General features: G+C 34.1%; 1 protein-coding gene across 19 annotated transcripts in view; it reads right to left on the bottom strand.

Moving 5' to 3' along the window:
• shot (dystonin-like protein short stop) overlaps positions 1–14,772 on the bottom strand; it is an 852,754-nt gene that overhangs the window by 366,977 nt on the left and 471,005 nt on the right. For 12 of the 19 annotated variants that reach the window (XM_017608278.1, XM_017607978.1, XM_017608395.1 and 9 more), the window contains one exon: positions 1,692–1,813. The exons of 2 other annotated variants lie outside the window; for them this stretch is intronic. In XM_017608278.1, the coding sequence (XP_017463767.1) occupies positions 1,692–1,813 (122 nt within the window). Of the gene's footprint in view, positions 1–1,691; positions 1,814–1,892; positions 2,066–13,133; positions 13,458–14,772 lie in introns of those variants that run through there. 5 more of the 19 variants (XM_017608503.1, XM_017608559.1, XM_017608616.1 and 2 more) reach the window with 5 other exon arrangements.

The raw sequence follows: 14,772 nt of genomic DNA, 5'->3' as shown, positions 1-14,772 counted from the left end.
AGGGCCTTGTAGGGAAGACAATAGGTTTGTTCGTCGAAAATCCAGCGGGAATTATCACTCAAAATATCAGATAGTAAGAAAAAATTTTCCCAAATACTCTCTCATGTAGAGAAACTTGCAATTTTCTATACGAACGCAAATTTGCAAGTTTCTCTGCCAGCTTGTGTCCACGGTTGCATTTCAAACAAAAGAAATTTGTATAGAATTTTTAAAATTCTTTCAGAGGGGCAAAAAACAGGATCTACGTGTGTATATCTTGTCAGTCCGACTTTCTTCAACATACGATTCAATTTCTTACTCTCTGTTGAGATTGCATTCCGATTAAGAATATCATTGGAATCATTGCAATTAAATAAATTAATTATATTAAATTAATCATATGTTTTTCCTAATTGCAAATTCTTGCTGGCAAAATTTTTTCCGGCTCGAATTTGTAACTTCTCTCCAAGAAATAGTCATTTTAATCGTGATTTATTTAAATAAAACATGTGAAATTTAGTTGAAGCATTTTAGCCGTTTTTAGCCGGTTTTATTTGCCAATTTAGCCGGTTCGTCCAAAAAGTTCTGGCAACACTGTGAAGGAGTACGGCTTTCAGACTGGTTTTTGATGAGTCTATGAACAATTTCCAATCAGTAGGATCATGTACCCCACCTAATTTAGACATAAGGTTGTCAATGTTGCTACAATAAACTAAGGTGTCATCTTTAGAAAAGCAATCGAAGTAACTGTGATAGCGCTTACGGTATTTGCACACGCGGACATCTTGCAATAAATTCTATTGCTTTAATCGCAAGTAATTCTCGAGTTTTCTTTCGTCGGATGCATATCCCGTACAAACTCATCGAGGCGCACCTGATTTACTATCAAAGGGGTTTTGTAATTTTCGTCGGGATGAAAGTCTGACTGTAGTTCATAAGAACATGAAGGTTCCGGACTAGGATATGAAGATGGTTCCTTCCATCCCAAAACGGTTTTTCAGAATAAAGAATGGGCTTGTCAACAGAACTAACGCTAGGATATCCTAAGGAATTTTCTTTCTTCCTATCGTCCTTGGGCTCTCGTCATATGAATGGCTGGACAAATTGTACAGCTAAAATTTTCCATGAGACAAATCAAGGAAATTTGTATAGCATGTATTACAACAATAGTGCGGTACCCAATTTTTGTCAATATTTTTAATTTCCACCTTGAAGCAATCTCGGTAGTACTTTTGTAATAATGGCGAAAATACTTTTTTTTATTCTTCTGGGTATATCTTCCGCGAATATAGCAAAATAAATTAGGTGAATTAACACACTTACGTGATTGATGGCTTCCAAACTATACTAATACTTGAATGAACGAACGTTCGATTTTCAAATTAACATCTCTTTTATGTGTCAACACGTAACTTTTCTAAATAACACGATTACTCCGAAATTCATACTAAACATAATAAAAGGAGATTTTGGTATTAATGAAGGTTAATATAGGTAATATTATCGACGTGAATTATTCAGGTGGGCCAGTGACTGTTGGCTAGTGTGATTAAACTCAACCTGGACTAAATCAATTTAATATCTTTAGGTTGTTTTTGGATATTTTACCGCAGCTGTATATCCACATATACATACATAAATATATACATAAGAAGTTACAAAACTACCGTTCAAAGAACTTATTTTTACCAGAATAAAAAGTTCGGTCTCACCGTGTTTTACTATGGTCGTCATTCTGAGGAATATCTTCACGGCCGTCTTTTCCCGCAGAACGTCTTTGAACAATATCAGCTCTGAAGGTTTTAAGCGGGTTTTGAATACTTTCGGCATACCGCTAAAATTAATTTATAAAATGGGGTATATTATAAATATGTTTGAAATTTAATGATAAACAAAAAGTCGATTAGTATTACCTGGAATTCATATGCAAAATTGTATTCACGGCCATTCATTGTTGTATATTTTCTTTTATTTTTCCGTCGTATTTTCTTTTATATTTAAGAGTTCGTGTCTTCGTTACAAAAGAATTGTTAAAGAACTCGTTATATAGCTACATATGAACATATGTGACGAAATCATTGGATAACTATTTGTTTGTATGGTATATATAACGCTCGTATCTTTTTCGCACAAAAACTGTATATTACTGTGAAAAGTTTCGGTTTCGCAGAATCTCCATAAAAAAAAGAAGTATTTCTTACTGTACAGTACTTTTTGAAACAGTTTTTCAATCAAATAAAAGAATTCCTGATCCGAGACAAAATGATATGGTCCGACAAAGCCATGTAAATCCCAATTTCTTACTTTAAATAAAAATTTTTGGCATTAAAAAGTATAGATACGAGCGTTAGGTATATACGCTCGCTCCACTATATATGCGTTCACCCTTGTTTTTTTTTTAATATTCGCAATGTTTTGAAAGCTATATTTTTTTGTTATTTTTGTACCAAAATATGGTTCATGCTATAAACAAATTCATCATTTATCAAAATTGTGTAGTATCACAATTTCACCCGCCAGTTAGCGGTAAAGTTAAATTATTACCTAAAATCTTATTTTTGATCCACTTTGGCTAATAATCAAAATATGTATTGGTAACGGTTAAGGCAATACTATTGCAAATAAGAGCTGCTCACCACCGATAAATCAACCGCCAGAACCATTGCGCGCCTTTTACTGTAATAAATTGAAGTAAAAACAAAAATAAACTTTCACTTAAATTGCTTTCGTGAAACTTACTTTTGAGGTATTTCGTCTGAAATAAGCCTATGTATATTGGATTTCTGTAGAAGAATTATACGCATCCATTTTGAAATTGCCACCAACTATACTATAAAGTGGGACAGATTCACTATAGAATCGGATTCTTGTTGCCGCCAGAGAGTGAAGAGGAAATGTTCTTCAAATTTATTTCGTTGTGAGATTAACCGTTCTATGGAATGCTGCACAATTAGAGGAATTTAAGAACTTCTTCAGGGACATAACACTTTCGTTAGGTTATTTAAGGCGGCAAACGACTACCAAGCCTTAATCTTAGCCGATGAGCTTGCCAATGGAAATCGTAAACGTGAATTGTTGGTGAAAACGTTGGGCCAAAATGTTTCAGGGAAAAAATTAATCTAGGGCGGGACGAAGTTCACAGTTATTTCATTTAAACTTCTTTAATTTATTTTTTTTAAAGGTGGCAACCCTTGTGAAATACTTCAGTATTATTAAAAACTTTCAAACTAAAGGTTTCTTAACAATATTTTGTTTGACAACCATATTTTAATTCTTCAGATAGCTTGCGTATAATTAATTTAACTTTTCAAACAGGTGGCAACCGTTTTCAAAATATATGCAAACTACAGCTTTTTTAAGCCACTTGACATCCATTTTATTAATATAATTTTCAAATAAATAACTCCCTTAATTTAAATTGAATTTGATTTTCTTTAAAAGGTGACAACCCTCATCCATGAGTAGATAATGATTTTATATATCTCCATACCAAGTTCCAGTAATCAATCAAAAATATTTCCTGAGAAATGCAGTGTGAAAAATTCCGTTTGTATGGGAGTTACCACGCCCCCTTGTCTAATCGAGATTACATTTATCCTATATTTTANCCATGAGTAGATAATGATTTTATATATCTCCATACCAAGTTCCAGTAATCAATCAAAAATATTTCCTGAGAAATGCAGTGTGAAAAATTCCGTTTGTATGGGAGTTACCACGCCCCCTTGTCTAATCGAGATTACATTTATCCTATATTTTAATGGCCTTATTCATAAAAATTAAAGTAGGTTTAAAGAGCTTTATAAATTGGCGTTTTCATACATTTTTCAATTTATAAACCTTTTATAAAGCTACTTTATTTTTTATGCATAAGGCCATAAGTTTGTCGGCCGCTGTGGTGTAGTGGTAAGCAGACAAACTGACTTTCGGAATTATAATATTAGTAAGGATAATACCCTCTATCTGCACACATTTCACAAAGATCAGATTCTGATATAAAAATCCACCTAAGATTTAACTGTCATCGGTGGTATTAATGCTATCTTATATAACGCTTGACAGAAAAATGTACGCTATTATAATTTGGAAATCAGAAGTAATATCAGTGATGACAGGTAACAAGTCCCACAAGGTTTCTAAAATCACAAGTTAGTTTTTGTGCAAATTGCAGAAAGAGGGGGGTATATTTCACATTTTTATATTTGTATGTTATTGGAAATTTTCTGCTGTGTTTTGGCAACAGTAAAAAAGCACATAATTTGTGTTTTAAAAGTGTGTAAAAAATAATCAATTAACTTACATGATCTCGGTTCCGATATTAAATAATCAATAATTGTTTATACCCCCATTTTGGCACATTGGCTTGAATGAGCCATCTAATAAATAAAAGTTGGTTTTTTTTCAACCCTAGACATTCCGAATTCGTTCAAAACATGCTAATTTAAAACACAGAATTCTCTCAGTGTTCCTTCGGGGTTTTTGGACTGTTTCTTCAATTTAATAGTTTCCATTTATTTTTGTGAAATGAAACATGTTTTACAAGTTCTGGATCATTTCTACACTCTTTCTTCAAATATTTCTCGTATTTTAGCTGCGTTTTGCGTTTGGTTTTTCGCATCGTATTTTTACTATATTTGTAATTTAAAATTTTTTAATAAAATCAAATGGTGGTAGTTCATGGTTGTGTGTGGATTAATAGCACACTAAGGATTTGGCAATAACCTTTTTCATGNACAAGTTCTGGATCATTTCTACACTCTTTCTTCAAATATTTCTCGTATTTTAGCTGCGTTTTGCGTTTGGTTTTTCGCATCGTATTTTTACTATATTTGTAATTTAAAATTTTTTAATAAAATCAAATGGTGGTAGTTCATGGTTGTGTGTGGATTAATAGCACACTAAGGATTTGGCAATAACCTTTTTCATGTATTAAAAAACAACACTTACGGAGCAATGTTTATTGTAAGAACAACATTTTTTTCTATGAATCGACATACTTTAAACATTTGAATGAGGAAATAGCGTCAATGACTTTATTTCCAAATTTTTGTTGCCTTTATTTCGATTTTGAAAAGTTAACAATGTCAATTGACTTTAATTCGCACCAGGGTGGGAAATAAAGTCAATTGACCTTATTTCCGTTGATCTTGTTACCTGTCACCATTATGTTGCTTTAGGACAATGATTCCCAAAGTGATCCAGGTGGACCCTTAGGGGTCCACGGGAGACTCGCCGGGGGTCTACGTTGGCGTGAAAAAAATATGGAGGTCCACGAGTGCTCTTGTTGCACTGCTGCACTGACCACAACTTTGTGTCTTCTTACTTGGGGAATTCTTAAAGATCACCTGTAGACTAAAAATAAACGGATGTTGGTATAACACTGAGTGGGGCGAGGCAAAAATTGATGGTGGTTGTTGAAGAGATTCTATAACGTTGAGTTCCCTGAGGCTGAATGCCGTTTTAATTCCAGCACTGAGCCTGGACTCACACATTTTCGAGTCTTTACTTATGGCTCCAAAACTGACTGTGGGTCAGGAACTGGGTTCTTCTTCGAAGTTGGTGGCGATAAGCTTCACTTTTCTCTTGGGGCATATGTTTCGTTGTTCCAGGCTGAGGTATTTGCAATCCTCAAAGCCATGGACTACGTTGTGGAAAATAGGTGGAGGGGAAAGAGTTTACGTATCTGGAGTGATACTCAGGCTGCACTCAAGGTGGCCAGCCCTCTATCTAAGTTCTTCCAAACTAGTTCGGCAATGCAAGTCTCGAATAAATTATGTTGGTAAACATAACGAGCTTGCTTCCTCGATACGCAACCAGTTATTGGACTCCCCACTTCGGCCATCGAAGCCACCATCAGAAACTGGGTGAATACTTCGCTCAGAAATGACTGGGGGCATCTAGGGAATGTTGCCTTCAATCTCAGAAGTCCTATCTAGTTTTTTGCTCTCATTGAGCAGACGGGACTACAGACAACTTCTAGAACTGCTGACTGGTCACTTAAGGTGCCACAAACGCCTGACTGTGATAAACGTAAATGACAACTCTATTTGCCCTTCATACCTTGAAGAGGATGAGACGGTGGAACACTTTTTGTGCTTCTTTTCTGGTCTTTTCTTTTTTGTCAGTTTCTGAATTTGAAGTTTGGCGTAGAAAGCTTTGCAGTTTTATGGTTTCAAGTTTTGTGTTTTAAAAATGCGAGTGACGAATATTTTTCGCATCACTTTAAAACTCGGAGCTATAAAAATAAAAATGATGCCATCAACACAAATTAACTATTTAACAAATACATTACATGCAAATTCATGAGTGAGCCGAACATGTGAGGAGTTTGTTTAGTGATCTTAAAAAATATAACTCCTCAGAGCGAGATACTTCTTTCGTGGCTTTACGCGCTGTTTTTTAAAACTTGCAAGTGTGTAATCACGTTATTTTAATAAATAGAACGCAAGAAAATATTTTATTTTTATTCTTGCCACCTCGAATTTAGTTTTGGAACTCCCCGCGATGTAAAATTACATCGATAGATTTAATCTAAAATTTTTTTGACGAGCTTTAGGAATATGTTAGAAAAGCAGCAGGGAGTCCACCGAAACTAGTAAAGTTTTGAGAGGGGTCTACGAGAAAAAAAGGTTTAAGAACCTCTGCCTTAGGACAAAGAATTTGATAATTGCCCATAAAAGAATAAAATAAAGCGCAATTTATGGAAAGGATATACATTTTTGAAAAAGGACTTTGGTTGCTTATATTTGGGGAATACGGTAACCGATTAAAAAAAAAACGATATATTAGATTAAAGGTTATAAGTAAGTAAGACTTTAAGTTGCCGATTTATTTACAGAGAGCATGCAAAAAATAATCTTCGCTCATACATAAATATTAATTCGGTAACCAAGTGGATACACATAAAAATGGTTCGAGGATTATTTCACACTTTTTGAGTTTTTGTATACATGTATTATATTTAAAGGACCAAAAGTTCCGTCGCTCCCCGATTTAGATAGTTCTCAACATGGTGGCGGATGACGTCAATGCAACTTAATCATCTGACAATCAACTAAGTAAGAGATAACTGTCAAATGCAAAACTGAGAGGGAGTGCAAAACTGTAACATCTGCCTTAATTTACATTTTTGTCTGCTGGTTTTTTTATTGTTGTTGTATTGACTTCAAATCATTATGAGAGAGGGAGTAGGGATGTACTAACAAGAATATACAACAAAAGTATGGAAGGCGTTAGAACTTGGAAAGATAGCGATGGCTGAAGTAAAAAGTGTTACACCATGTTACAGTTTTGCCCGTCACTGTATGTACATGTACATATTTTCCAATATGCAAAAAACATATTTATTTAAAAAAATTTTGACGACCTTTAATTTTTTGTAACCAACTGCAAAGTTTAAGTATTATTTGTGGCTGAGAAAACATACATATCTACAATGTTAACTAGTATATTGTGGTAACTAAAGTAAGATATGGAATGTTTTATTTCAATATTATTATTTCTGGAAAAAACCGCATCAATGGTAGCCGCTCCATTGGATCATTTCCACCATTAACCACTTCCAGTGAAAATTTTTCTTTAAAAAATTTTGTCAGTTCATCAGATTCGGCCAGCAAAAAGTACACGGTGAAATCTCCTGCGAGAATTACAGGTCGATCATAAAAGTCTACTTATCTTTATCTTCACCTTCATATTCATCTTCATCTTCATCTTCATCTTCATCTTTATCTTTTTATCTTTATCTTTATCTTTATCTTTATCTTTATCTTCGTCTTCATCTTCATCTTCATGTTAATGTTCAGGTTCATGTTCAGGTTCATGTTCAGGTTCATGTTCAGGTTCATGTTCAGGTTCATGTTCAGGTTCATGTTCAGGTTCATGTTCAGGTTCATGTTCAGGTTCATGTTCAGGTTCATGTTCAGGTTCATGTTCAGGTTCATGTTCAGGTTCATGTTCAGGTTCATGTTCAGGTTCATGTTCAGGTTCATGTTCAGGTTCATGTTCAGGTTCATGTTCAGGTTCATGTTCAGGTTCATGTTCAGGTTCATGTTCAGGTTCATGTTCAGGTTCATGTTCAGGTTCATGTTCAGGTTCATGTTCAGGTTCATGTTCAGGTTCATGTTCAGGTTCATGTTCAGGTTCATGTTCAGGTTCATGTTCAGGTTCATGTTCAGGTTCATGTTCAGGTTCATGTTCAGGTTCATGTTCAGGTTCATGTTCAGGTTCATGTTCAGGTTCATGTTCATGTTCATGTTCTCGTTCATCTTCATCTTCATCTTCATCTTCATCTTTATCTTCATCTTTATCTTCATCTTTATCTTCATCTTCATCTTTATCTTCAGTTCACTTCATCTTCATCTTTATTCTAAACCATTTCTTTTGATATATATTGCGATACTTTATTTATTTTAATAAACAATTTGAATTTGATTTTCGTATACATAGCAACCCTTTAAAGAACTAAAATCATATTACACATCTAAAGGTCGAGCCCTTTCATTTGACACCTCATCCTTTAACGATTCGAACGAACGATTCAGATTTTATGACACGGTGTTAAATATTTGACGCAACCCTCTACGGCAGAGAAATTGTGAACTCGATTTTCTAACATGTGGTAACTCCTTTCATGGAACTAAAGCTATGTTGCACACCCGAAGGACGAGGTCTTTCATGTGACACCTCATTTTTGAAAATGGAACGAACGATACAGATGTTACGACTTGGTGTTAAAAATTTAACGCTACCCTCTGCGCAAGAGAAATTTTGAATTCGATTTTCTAACATGTGGCAACTCCTTTCATGGAACTAAAACTATGTTGCACAGCCGAAAGCCGAGGCCTTTCATGTGACACCTCTAGCTGTTAAATACTTACACAACCCTCTGCGGCAGAGAAATTTGGAATTCGATTTTCTAGCATGTGGCAACTCCTTTCATGGAACTAAAGGTATGTTGCACACCGGAAGAACAAGCCTTTCATTTGACACCTCATTTTCGAAAATTGAGCGAACGGTACAGATTTTATGACTGGGCGTTAAAGAATTAACGCAACCCTCTGCGGCAGAGAAATTTTGAAATCGAGTTTCTAACATGTGGCAACTCCTTTCATGGAATTAAAGCTATGTTGCACACCGGAAGGACGAGGCCTTTCATGTGACATCTCATTTTTGAAAATCGAACGAACGGTACAGATGTTATGACTTGGCGTTAAATATTTAACGCAACCATCTCCGAACTCGTGTAAAAAGCTTCACTTCAAAAAAGGTCATGTTTTCTGCTTTTTCGTAATATAATGTAATGCAGTGGTTAGCAATGTGCGCTACCATTCCGCGGGGCCTAGGTTCAAGCCCAGTTTCAGACCAACATCAAGAAAAAAAACCAACTTTTTTCTAATAGTTGACGCCCATTAGCAGGCAATGGCAAACCCCCCGAGTGTATTCAACCATGAAGAACAGCTTCTCATAAAAATACAATCGCCGTTCGGAGTCGGCGAACACTGTAAGTCCCTCCCCTTTGTGTGCCAACATTAAGGTACACGCCACAAATCGGAGGCGAAGCTCGGCCAAACACTAACGAGGTCTTAGTGTTTCTTTCTAATAATGTTGATGTACAAATTTACACGGGGACTGCCGGTTTTAGGTGAAACAATAAACATGACATACATATTTGTTGGTAGATGAATATATTTCTAAGAAAACAATTTGATACACCGTCACACTCATCTAAAGTATTCAAGCTCATATCTGTATTTTCTGATGGCAATTCTGTATCCGCATTTATAACAGTTAGTAATAATTTAATGGCATTTGACGACAGTTTATGATTTTGTTTTAGTGAGTTTTAAACGTAAACGCCAATGAAAAATATCTGCCATCGTATTTATCCTGGAAGATTTTCTTGAAAAGTGTTCTCGATATTTTTAATATAAGGAATAAGGCGTTGATTCTTGGGCTTCTTCGGAAAGTTGCCCAATTGGCAGGGGTGCATATTCAATAAAGAGAGGCCCGTAGATGAGCACTTCATGAATTCATGTTTGCATGTAATACCATGGATAGCTTTTAATCAACAGTTTCGCAGTATCCAGGGAATTTTGTTTGAAGAGATGTATTAATATCAACTGCGAAACCGCATGATAAGACTTGCGTTATTATGTGAGCTCGATTAAGGCACTCGACATCTGAACCTAAGATTTCAGCAGACTTCGAAGATTCAGAAAAGAACCCACAAAATAAAAATATCTCGTATTAAAACTGATGTCCAAACTACAATTGCGGATTGTGGCAGGGGATTATAACCAAAGTGGATTGGAAAAACTTCCATATATATGAAAAAGAAAATTAGACCGCTCTCTCGACCACTCTCGTAACGATTTTAACTTTTTTTTATCATACCGTTGATAGCTATGCTTTATGTCAGTTTTTAGATAGCGGGACAAAGAAAAAACATGTTTGACATACTTTATTTTACAATGTTGATGGAAAGATGCTTGATAACTGTTATATGTATTTTGGAACACAAACTCTAGTTTACGAAAAGTTGGGAGGGAATTGCTAGCAATATTCACTTCGAGCTCGTGTCACACCAAATGCTTAAAGAGAATCGATTTGTCGCCTCATAACGATACGCAGTAGAGCCCTGTAATATAACATGATTAGGCATACGTATTTACCAAATTTTTTTAGACTTTTGGCGAGGGTTTTCGAAAAATTGGCCACTGTGTGATGTGAGAAATAAAAAACCGATTTGAAAACAAATTCGAGTTAATACACTTTTGAATTTCTGAGCGTATTGAAATTTGGTTTATGTATCCGTTTTGAATCGCAGCGAACTAGGTCAAAGCGCTTTATGTGTCGGTATAAACAAGGTATGTATATGTTGCAAATGCAAGAATTTGCTGATGCAGCTCTAATCTCAAGTTACGGTTTCAATGATTCCATCGGCCCAATATGTTTAAGCAGAAGATTAATCTACGTAGATGCTTCTGAGTGCGTCGATCAGGCAGTTTTCTTTACGTCGACCATACAGCAACGAACCAAATTATTTAGCTTAATCTTACCCCACAGTCTAAGCGGTTTTTTAAGCCGAACAAAATTAAGTTCGTGAAAGAAACTAAAGACCATATCGCCAGCTAAAATGTAAAACCGCTAAATCCGTTGTATACTTTATATGATAAATGATACATAAATACCGTTTGAAAGAGGAAACGACGTGTTGTTCAAACAAAACAGTTACTTCAATCACCCTTTTTTTATTTTAAATAATCACAATGTTTTGCTAGCTAATTTTTTTGTTAGTTTTGTAAAAAATATGGTTCATGCTACAAACAAAACTACATATATAAATCAAAGTTTCAAACTAAATCCAAAGTTAAGGAAAATTTAACAAATTTTCGTCAAAATTGTATACTTTTTATTCAGATTTTTTAAAAATTTCTGGTATACAGTTTTATAACTTATTCAATTTCAGTATAACAATGTACAAATTTGAAGTGGCTAAGAAATTGTCTTGATGTTTAATGGTTTTTTTCTGACGGCTCTAGGCATAATTCTCCATACAAGGTATGAGCCAAGGCGAATTAATATAAGGTGGTGTTACTAGCTCAGCTGATTTTGTGTATGTGTTTCGCCGCACGGCTTCTGATATCAAACTGAAAAATTTTCTTTGAATTTCTACACACACTCTTACAGATTTTGACAGTTTATGCCGCCAAAGCAAAAACAAATACATGTAAATTTTTGTTTTTGTACTCCTGCTATCACCTTATATTAATTCGCCTTGGTATGAGCGATTTTTTTTTATATACATAAAAGAAAACACGTAGAGCTGTCAGCAAATAAATGATAAAAAAATCAACGCAATTTTTAGCAAATCTGAGTAAAAAGTTTAAAATTCTTATGAAAATTCGTTAAATTTTCCTTAATTTTGTATAGTTTGAAACTTTGATTTGTATAGTTTTGTTTATAGCATGAGCCATACTTTTGTACAAAGACAACAAAAAAATTATAGCTTGCAAAACATTGTGAATATTTAAAATAAAAACAAGGGCGTACGCAGATATAATGGAGCGAGCGTATAAATATATGTTGAAAAATAATTTTTCAGTAAAACTGCCAAGTCAAATCAATTCAAATTTCGCTGCTGTAATTAGCAGCGGTCACGGAACTTTTTTTATTTATTATTGAACTCTCGGACACCCTAGTTGAACCTGATTTTATTGAAAGTAGTGTATTTCACTCGAACTGCATTGGACTTTATTGAATATTTGACTTACAACACGACCTATAACAACAAAGTAGATTAAGAGTAATATAACAGTAATTCTTATTTTCAAATTTATACAGTATGCATCAATATATCGAGCCCTAACCGCCAAAATAACGTAAGCGCCATTTTATTTTTTATTTTTTATTTTTTGATGCAGAAATACATCTAAATGCCCTAGGAATATTTCTGCGTCAAAAATAAAACTTTGAAAAAAATTTCGCTTACGTTATTTTGGCGGTTAGGGCTCGATATGTACATATGTATGTACGTCACACCATATCAAAAATACGGTGAGTTCCATTCGCTAGCTTTTATGTTTTGTACGTCACATTATATACATATAGTACATAGATATGAACGTACATATCGTCACCTGAAATGCAAAAAGACGTATCAACATCGAAACTGAAATGGAAAAGGTCGTAACTAATATTTTTTTTAAGTTTTTCATAAAATGATTTGGGAGTTGTAATTCGATGAAATCCATCGTATCAATACAAAACTGAATTTAGAAATTTTTATTAGTTACGTTACGTTAGTTGATTTTTATTGTATTTCAGCGACGATGCTTTTTACGTTTTTTTGCATTTCAGGTGACGATATACATAAGTATAAATAGAAGAAGAGATTTTAAGAACACACGATCCGGAAGATAATGGTAAAAATCCGAATGCATTTTACACCCCAGTCTCAAACACCATAATTCTGAAGGGGAAATGATCGGGAAAAGACCTAAGAAATAATTTACGCAGAATATGTACCGACTTGTACATTCATATGTATGTACATATAGTATTCGTTTACGTATGAACCAACAAAAGATTTGGACGAATGTTTAACTATGCAAATACATGCTAAACTAGCAGTAGAATGTGAACATGGTTTATACATTATGACGACATTGTTGATATAGTTATTCGAATGACATCACCAAAAATTAAATTATTGACACCAAATACATAGACACAAACATTGGTTTCCGTTCTTTAAAATTTATCTGAACGTGTGACATGAAGACCAAATTCTTGTTGAAAGAATTAGTTTCATCAAGTTTATTATTCTTTAAAAGGAATATTAACTTCAATCTTTTTTTTTTGTATTTGCTTCTATCAAAACACGAACAAGCAGCACGCGTTTTACTTTTGTTTTCGAAGAACTAAATTCAATAGCAAAAAAGAGGTTGGAAGTCTAATACGCGGCCGTCCTAACTCATCCACGCCGCTTACTATACTGAACAATTTTTTCAACAGTTTAATATTTCGAAAGCTTCAGCCAATGTGAGGAGGTTGCCACATCTTAACAAAAAAACTTCATGAACGAGTACCAAATACCCTAAGTCACAGCGCTAGATTTTGTGAATACAAAATTGATTAGCAAATGCGTTCACGGTTTGCCTGAAGTACGAAGCAACTAAAAGATATTCTTACATATGTATATGTACACACAAACATACGTATATGTACATCTGAATGTAGATTTTGTTAATTTATTTCAATGTTGGCTGCGTTGCGCCAATACAAAAATCTCAATACTTAAGCAATAACAATGTGACTAAAGAGAACCGCGGAAAGCTTTTGGGAGAGAATATACATATGTACATATGTAAGCATGTGTACAAGTAGTTATATCTATGCACCAGTGATGAAATTGATGGTACAATTGTACTTTTTTGATACATTTTGGAAGCCAAAAGTACATTTGTACTACATTGACATTTTTGATACATTTTTGTCAAGATACGGTACTGCAGCTCAATTATGTCGAAATACCACACTCTATTTACTTGGAGTTTTGAATTTTTGTGCATAAAAATATAGTCATATTTTTCTACCATATTTAAGTAAATACGTGGTGTTTATTAAAAACGAAACTCTTACTTAAATCAAAAAAAAAGTTGCTGTCATAATAGGTCTATTCGTAAAATTTTCCAGTAAGTACTAGCAGCCAGAGAATAAAATAACTATAGCGAGTAAAATTGAGGGGAAGACTAAAATATCAGAAAAAGTTTTTGAACGCAAAACCAGTAAAAACGTGCAACTTACGCCATTCTGACTTTCTGAAATTTGGTAGGAGTAGTTTTGTATTCTCCACACAAAATCATCCAGCAGCAAAAATTCTGAGCAGTTTGCAAAATTTGCAAAAACTTGTAATCTTCGAAACAGCTGATAACTTTCACCGTTGTAATAGTTGGTTCATTTGGGAATTTATTATCCGTTTGGTGCATTGTCCCCAATGTGGAATTTTTTAACTATTGAATACTTTTGTATAGGAAAAATGTTTTTAACATATAAATTAATTATCTCGGAATGAATAAGTTTTTTTCTATCACATATTTTTGATACCACATTATGACGCGTTCAAAAATAAAAGAATCTCCTCTAAGCACCCTTCCTTGTTTCACAAAAATTAAGAAGATATAGCTACAAATGTGCCTTTAAAATTAACCCATTTTCATTTTAACGATCAACTGACAAATTCGGTCAGAACCTTTCAGCATTATTATCTATTTTGGTATATATCTGGGAAAA

Source organism: Rhagoletis zephyria, unplaced genomic scaffold, assembly GCF_001687245.7.
Source record: "Rhagoletis zephyria isolate East Lansing unplaced genomic scaffold, Rhagoletis_zephyria_1.1 Rzeph_scaffold_00007, whole genome shotgun sequence".
In the NCBI taxonomy this organism is placed as follows: domain Eukaryota; kingdom Metazoa; phylum Arthropoda; class Insecta; order Diptera; family Tephritidae; genus Rhagoletis; species Rhagoletis zephyria.
The sequence above is the reverse complement of the archived record's forward strand: the minus strand, read 5'-3'. Positions and strand labels throughout refer to the sequence as shown.